This window comes from Cataglyphis hispanica, chromosome 15 (genome assembly GCF_021464435.1).
Source record: "Cataglyphis hispanica isolate Lineage 1 chromosome 15, ULB_Chis1_1.0, whole genome shotgun sequence".
Lineage (NCBI taxonomy): Eukaryota > Metazoa > Arthropoda > Insecta > Hymenoptera > Formicidae > Cataglyphis > Cataglyphis hispanica.
Genome location: NC_065968.1, coordinates 313301 through 321350, shown reverse-complemented (window position 1 = coordinate 321350; position 8050 = coordinate 313301). Strand labels below are relative to the sequence as shown.

General features: G+C 37.5%; 1 protein-coding gene across 3 annotated transcripts; it reads right to left on the bottom strand.

The window, feature by feature from the left end:
- Window positions 1-41: 41 nt before the first annotated feature.
- LOC126855233 (protein bowel-like) lies at window positions 42-7987 on the bottom strand. 3 transcript variants are annotated; one of them, XM_050602692.1, is made up of 3 exons: window positions 7562-7987; window positions 5161-5938; window positions 42-4899 (listed from the first exon to the last, which is right to left on the bottom strand). In XM_050602692.1, exons 2-3 carry the CDS (start codon window positions 5928-5930, stop codon window positions 4035-4037), a joined length of 1635 nt encoding a protein of 544 aa, XP_050458649.1. In that variant the 5' UTR covers window positions 5931-5938; window positions 7562-7987; the 3' UTR covers window positions 42-4034. The 3 variants fall into 3 exon arrangements, with proteins under 3 accessions (XP_050458649.1, XP_050458650.1, XP_050458652.1); XM_050602693.1 differs by lacking the exon at window positions 7562-7987 and adding an exon at window positions 7102-7428; XM_050602695.1 differs by lacking the exon at window positions 7562-7987 and adding an exon at window positions 7207-7428.
- Between the last annotated feature and the right edge of the window lie 63 nt (window positions 7988-8050).

Sequence of the window (8050 nt, the reverse complement as noted above, 5' to 3'; positions counted from 1 at the left end):
GATAATATTAGAACGTTTAAAAAGTTAAAGATTATATTAAATTATATTTGTAACACAAATCAAATTATTATTAATTCTGTTATGTTTAAGCAATACATTTTTCACTAAATAAATACAAATACTGTTTTCTTTTGTATGAATGTATTGCAAATCGCAGTGTTCTTAATGTAATATTATATATGAATATGTTGTACGTATGTCTGTTAGCAATGCTTCTTCAAAAGAATCTTTCTTTTATTTCATCTTTCTTAATATATAATTTACAAAGTTACGCTTAACTCTCGTATATAAATCTAAAAATATATAGGCACTTATACACAAGGAATAAACTAATCAAGTGGAAAATAACAGGAGATTGATTGCTAGCACACATTTTGCAGCTTATGCCGCAGGTGACTTTCGTTGTACATAATATATATATTGTACATTGTATATATTGCTATACATGGAGTCTCTGCAAAATGCGACTCAAGTGTTTCTTCTTCCATCCTCTTGCGCCCTGTCTTCTTTTTCGCTGTCTTTTCTTCTTCTCTTTCTATCTCTATCACGCTTCCTCGCACTTACAAAATTTCACTTTTTCTCTCTATCTCTCTTGCATACACATACACAAAAAATTACATTCCTGTTTTATGACGTAAATTGCTAACGTTTTCACATTCTAAACGATCTGAATAAACTTTAAAAATGCGCATACATACAATTTCGCTAAGTTTATATATATATATATATATGTATAGATTTTGTACGTAGTTATCATAAACTCAACATGATACAAAGTTATTAATTATTATTTTATAATTCACAATTTTACTTAATATTGTAACGTCCAAATTTCGAGCATTTTGACAATTTTCGTATTATATACTTAAAATAATAATTACATAATATTACACGTATGAAACATGACGCAAATAGTCTCACGCATTACTATCCGAATACATTGTAAATATTACACATATATCAGGTAAAAAAATATATTTTTTAGATAATATAATAAATTTTTTATTTCTTTTTTGTGTTTAAATAATAACGCCTTCTTGATATTGTATATTTAAATTTTTAATATCCTGTAATGCAATTGTGCATTTAAATCAATTAGTTTGATAGACATGTTTATTCAACTATTATTGTGAGGATAAAAAAAATTAACTAAATTCAAAGAATTTTATCATTATAGCTTTTTTTCTTACATCTGATATTGTAATGTATTATTTAATTAATTCAAATTGTTATTTTGAAATGTTGGTTTAACAAAAAATTTCGATGATACACAATCTTTTGATTCGACGATGTACAATCTTTTCGCCAGAATAAAATTATATTTTATATGGAGAATTCTTTTTACCGTTCACATATCGAGAGGGGATTTCACGGAGTCTTCTTTTTAATAAGTTATTAATTAGTGGAGAGTTTGCGAATTTTTGTCCCTTTTTCTAATCGGATGTCTTTATGGCTTTACGGTTTTAAAACGGCAAAAAAAGAAACATTTAATTTTATACAATCTATATAAAATTAATTTTTTTTTAAATACAGGATTAGAGAAGTTTACGAATGTGCAAGTTAACATAACCGTCAATCAGATGCATAAATAGCCCTACATAATGTCAAACGCATATATATAATAATACAATATTCAATGTTCGTTTTCTCATCTCATCACATCTCATTTTTTTTTTAATATAAACATCCTAAAGTGAATGCTGCAATTTCACTGCTGCTTGTTTCACATGCTATGCAAAATAATGCTAATAGTAGTCGCGATACCGGTCAGATCATAAAGTTACTTTAATTATTTTTTATAATGTTTCATAGTAACTCTCCGCCGTTTATACATTTATAATGAGATTCGTTCTTTATTCTCATATATTTTGTTCTTATCACAGTGTAGATCTTTGTGTATCTCGAATTTTGTTTACCCTTCAATCTGTGCGAACCAAAAATCGAATCTACAAAGGATTTTTTGCTTATCAGACGATTGATCTATCCCATTGAATTTACTCGATAATATAAATACTTAGCATAATATGCCAAATTTTATAAAAATCACGAGATTCTTATCACAACGTTTCATTTCGATTAAAATAACTGGAAGATAAGTTTTTAACTAAATTTAAGAAAGAACAAAATTTAAACAAATTAAATTATATTTTGTTTTATATTAACGCGTATTTATTTGCATAAAACAAATATATAAAAATTTATTTCAGTTTAATTTATTTCTAACAATTTCGTCCAAAGTAAAATGATATAAGAATAGCTGTTCATATTTTCGTATAAACAGCCATTATATAAATTTTCAGTGTTCGTAAAAGATTATATGTATAATGAAAAACGAAATATTGATATTTTTTGTATTAATTGCTGTTACAAAAGTCTACATAGAGTCAATAGAATTTTGAGAATGTATTCATTTTGTAGCTATTTCTGATGCAACCTTTACCCGCAATGTGTATTAACGCGTATTAATCGGACGAATTATTCGAATATTTAAGCACGTCAAAATTTAATTTAATCACAATTTGGCCGTTTCAAAAACGATAAGCTATATAATGCATTTTCTCTTTTTCTCTCTCTCGATTAACGGTCGCTCTTACACATGGATTCTTCGAGAGATTCAAAAGAATCTCAAACCTAAAGGAAAGTATACCTTTGTGTCGGCGCGTAGCCTAAAAGGATCGCCTCTTTTTTTTCTCTCTCTCTCTCTCTTTCTGCGGTCGGACGGTGTACACTTTGGTCCCGACAAAAGGACCATTAATGCTTCTTCCTCGCCGCGGGGGCGGGACAAAGGGAGGGGAGGAGAAGAGGGAGAAAGAAGGAAAGGATAGGGAAAAAAAATATTAATGCCATTCGCAGTCTAGGGTCGGCGGAATATTTTTAGAAGGGAAAAAAGCAGTAGCGGGAGCAGGTATTTCGCGCGCGCGGATCCACGCGGAGAGGCAGGCAGGCAGGTACATATAAAGCGCCGTATTGCACCTGCCACGGTGGCACCACCGGTTGTTACCTCCGACCGCAAAATTTGCATTATCCCAACCGTGGACTCAACCGAGTGCAGGACAAAAGAATGCTTCACGCAGAGAGAAAGTTCCATATAATCTTGTCCTTGTGAACTACTCTTTTCCCTATTGCAAGGCGATCGCAAGAAGAACTTTCGAGCGAAGCTCGAGAAGCGAGCGAGCGGACTTGTATTAAAGCCAGAGGGATGCCACCTTTCCGGTTTTGGTTCACCGTCTCTCCGGGACGAAGGAGAAAATCTCTGTGGACCGCTCTAAGGCACCATTTATTCGTTCATTTTTTTTTCTTTCCTTGCGCGCACGCTTATAGAGTTTAGAAACGTTGTCCATTTTAATAGTGGTTCTTGTATTCGCGCTTACGTCATTTTCTTTTTTTTTTTTTTGGAAGACGATTTCTCCGAAATCTTTATATTAATTGCAATCTTGATTAAGGCACATTTTTTTGATACGCGTTCGCTTATCAAATCATTCCTGAAAAATTACTTCTCGATGTTAGAAAGTTGTGTGACAATATATAAAATTCCTCTAGAGTGTTTATATATGCGTGTATATATATATTGGACATAAAAAATGTCCAATATACTATAATACGTTACCACGTGACTATACTTGAAATGAAAGAATCAAATATTTCGAATTTAATAAATCAGAATCGCGCACACAGGTTCTTTGAAAAACAATTTCGAAGATACTTTTGAGAAATGTTACCTCGCCACTCTTGCGTGTTTAAGTTTTCCTCATAATCTCTTTATATGTATAGAAAAAAATATACGGCAGCAAAGTACATAAACACCGCGCAGACTTTCCGACAGTTTCGACAAAAATATTATCTGTATGTTGTATCTTTTTTATATTTCTTCCAAGAATCGAACCATGCAAAATATCCACAGGAAGATCTCATTCCTTGCTCCTAAGATCTCCTATGCTTCGCACATAATCTCACAGTGTCTATGAAATCCCGATCTGCGAACGATACAACAACAAAAAAGAAAAAAACTACCTGCGACGACAAACGCGCATTCTCTATCGACCCATTATGTCCGCGATAGTGAAGCCCTGGCGAGCCGGTGTCGGTCTCGGCGGTGGCGGTGGTGGCTGCGGTGTCGGTGCCCTGGGCGGTCTGACTACTTCCTTGTCGCGTTCCCTGTTGCGTTCCCTTTCTTTGCTCTGTTCTATCTCCGCGCGTTCTCTCTCGCGCTCGCGCTCTTGGAGTTCTAGCAGCACTCTGGAGGGACCCGGAGAGCTGATCCTTCGTCGGTAAGAAGTCAGAACGAGCGGCGGTGGCGGCGGGAGAGCAGCTGGTGGATTTTGGGTGACTGGAGAATGCGTGGCGGACGCCCCGCTAGTCATCGTAGATGGCTTCGTCATCGGTAGTAGATCTCTTCTTATCTGAAGTTGGGGTCTCTGCGGTAAAGATGGCGCGGCCGTTGGTGTCGCCGATGCTGACGGTGCCGCTGGTCCTTGAGAGAGATACCCGGACGAGCTGGAAGACGCTGCGGATGGCGCGGACGATGTCGTTGAGGAGGATGAAGAGGACGAAGGTCCTGGTTCCGGACAATCCTCCTCAGGACTGTCATCATCCCTCAACGCTTCCTCCAGCGCCTCAGGTGGTACGTCGCCGACGGCGTGCGTTAATGCGTGTCTCCGAAGGTCGCAATTCCTGCGAAACACCTTACCGCACGACGTACATTCGTAAGGCTTGTGATCCGTGTGTGTTAGAAGATGTGTCTTAAGGTTGCTGCGCTGGTTGAAGCTGCGCGCGCAGACGGGACACTTGTGCGGAGATTCCTCCATGTGCAGAATTTTGTGAACCGCTAGGGTACGACTCTGGCAGAAGCCCTTGCCGCATTCGTTGCATTTGAAAGGTTTCTCCTTACTGTGAATATACCTGAGGGCAAAAGAGATGAGAAGGTGATACAGTTTTTAAAACTTTATATTCTAATAATTTATAGAAATAATAAATTTTATATTTTATTGTTGTATCCTTTTAATGCTTAATCTCAGATACTTTTAATATTACGGATAAAAAAATTGTCGCAATAAGTATACAATAAAATTTATACACAATTTCCTCATACTTTAATTTATACAATAATAAATTGTTTTTGATTAATTTAACAAAAAAAAAAAAGAAATGTGCATTGTATACCTGTGATCTCTAAGATGATCCTGCCTCCTAAATGCTTTGCCGCAAATATCGCAGGAGTACGGTCTCTCGTCGGTATGAGTTCTCTCGTGAATGAGAAGATTGTACGATTTTGTGAACTGTCGATTACAGAATTTACAAATAAATTGCTTCTTCGGCCTAGACGCTCTACCGGGTGCTCTGAGTAGCCTCCGATCGAGATGCTGATGAGCTAATGGACCACCCGGGGGATACAGAGCGGAACTGCCAGGAAAAGGACCGGCAAAGACTGGATAACCAGGAGGGGGTTCTAGAAGAGGGGGTGGTGGTAACAGAAGAGCTCTAGCTGCCAATTCCTTCCTTTTATCGGCCATCATGGCCATAATCTCATAACTCGAGGAGCTTTTTCTGGCCACCGACGATTCGGAACCAACTTCGTGCTCCGAATTCGTCGATGACGAGGACGCAGGCGGAGGACCGGATAGATGGGGATGCATTTCACCTGGATACGGTGTGAGGTGTAATCTTGAAGGCACCACAGGTACGAAAGCCGATGATTCTCGGTGCGCATGGCCCAGACTGCTCACCAAGCTGTGACGATGATGGTGATAAGCAGCAAGTGTGCCAGCTGGATCAAATCCTCTCGAAGTCGATGCCGTGCCCGAACTAGAGGACGACGAGGACGTCGAAGAGGGAGCTGACCTTGAAGACGGTCCGAGACCCAAGTCCCGACCTCTGCTCGTCTCCTCTGAGACCGTGGCCGAGGCCGACGTAACTACGATGTCGGTCGGCATATCGATTGCTGAAAGACAAATATGCGTTAATTTCACTGATGAAAAAAATAAAAACAAGATTGATAGAATTAATAATATCTTCTTTCCAAAACAAATGTTTTGTCATTTTAATCAATTTAGAAGAATTTTAAAATTAATAGATATTAAAAACATATGTATAGCAAATAAACCGAGAGCAATTGCAAGCATTTATATCATAATTAAACAATTCTATAAAAATTGATTTAATATATATTATATATAAAAAAGTTTTACGTTTGAGATTATTTAAAAAATTATTTAAGAAATATGTATAAAGATAGATATAATTTTTTATTTATGGCATTTAAAACAAAATTAAGAAGAAAGTTTTTTAAAAACGCTGAATTTTTCACACATATATCTTCATTTTTTTTTTCTTTTAAATCTCCCTAGTATATGAAATTCAAATAAGAATCGAAAACATTCATACAATATATGGAAAATATTTCTCGAACTCTGAACCGCGTCTGTTTTGACAGTGTCTTAAGTTGTTATATATTCTTCACATAAATTTTATGTGTGCGCACACACACACATACACACTCACATACAATACTGTACACATATAATATAATAATATACTCATTCATGTCGAGTTTCATTCGTATAAAAAAATAAAGACTAAGCATGTAAAAAACATATTGCGTACAATCGACGAATCGAAGAATGCGCTAATTTAGAATGCTATTTAACTTTTCAAAGATGACAGTTTTTTTTTTCGTAAAATCATAATAACTTGGCTTTAAGAAACAATATATTTGATAGATAACTCGTCGCAAAATATGACACTGAAATATTAATATATTAATAATTTTGAAATATTAATATTTTGCGGCTCTGAAAAAATTTTTTGAACTCTAATCACACACAGTTTAATAACTGTAAATTTTTTTTAATGCTACAAATTTGAGATCAAAATTACAAAATTTAAAATAGCAGACTCAATATGACAGTTGTCAAGTATAGATAATTTTTGAAATTTTGAAATAAATAAGTAATTTCCTCTCAGCATACACGATTTCTCTCTGTTTATTTGAACAAAAAAAGAGAAGAAAAAAAAACCCAGATAATCTCGTGTAATTGAATTAAAAACAGTTTAAATACTCGTGGATTTTACGAAATATTTAACTAGTAGAGAACCACTGCGTACCAGCTCGCTCACCGCAAACTTTCGCAATCGTGTAGGAAATGTGTATGGACAATACGTTCACAAGAAGGTTTTCTATCAATCACATTGCGTGCGTATCCGATTTACTTGTGGTATGGCGCGTATATTGTTTTCACTGGTTGCGCTCTTCGATGAAGGGGGAGTCAATTTAAATGATAATTCAATCGTAACGCGCTCGTTCCAGTCATCTACGACTCGACAATGTCTCGCGTATCGGCTGCGTTTTACGAACGTGAACTGGTTATCTCTCCGAGCCGAGCACACCTGCCAACATGGCTTCCGCGGACTCAGCGGTCACGGCTAGTCCCAGCAGCCATGTTGGAATCGCGAATGTAGGGACGCAACGAGGTTCAGATCGTTCCACTCGCTTCCTCCGGAAACTCTTCCGATAGATTCCGTCTCTTTCTCTCTCTCTCTCTCTTTCTTTTTCTCGTTCACTCACCTAGAGAATGATGTTGATGAGAAAGCCGTGCAGGTCTCCCTTTTAGTCTCCTCCGGCGAACCACCGACGCATCTTCTCCGTTTGAAATCCCTTATTGGCTACCGAAAGTCCGACGGAAGCATCCGTTGTATTTATGAAATTCCGATAACAAATCGCAGCGGTCACCTCGCGTATTCACTCTTTATCTTTCTCGCGTAAACACACATGCACAGATCGCTCGAATCGCGGCTCGAACAACGTATTTCCTCGTCGCACTTTCGATTCCGGGCTCGGATCAAGGTCTCGGTTCTCGAGAAATGAGCTGGCCGTGTCACCGGAAGAAAGGATCACTCGTTTACGACGCTCTTTCCCGCGGGAGAACGCGAAGGAGCGCGCGGGTTACTGCGTGTCGGACGCCGCCAGGTAGGCTTCGCCACGGCTTCGCACACCCACGCAGGTGAGGTACACGCACGACTCATACACGTGCACGTATACGTGCAGCAGGGCGAC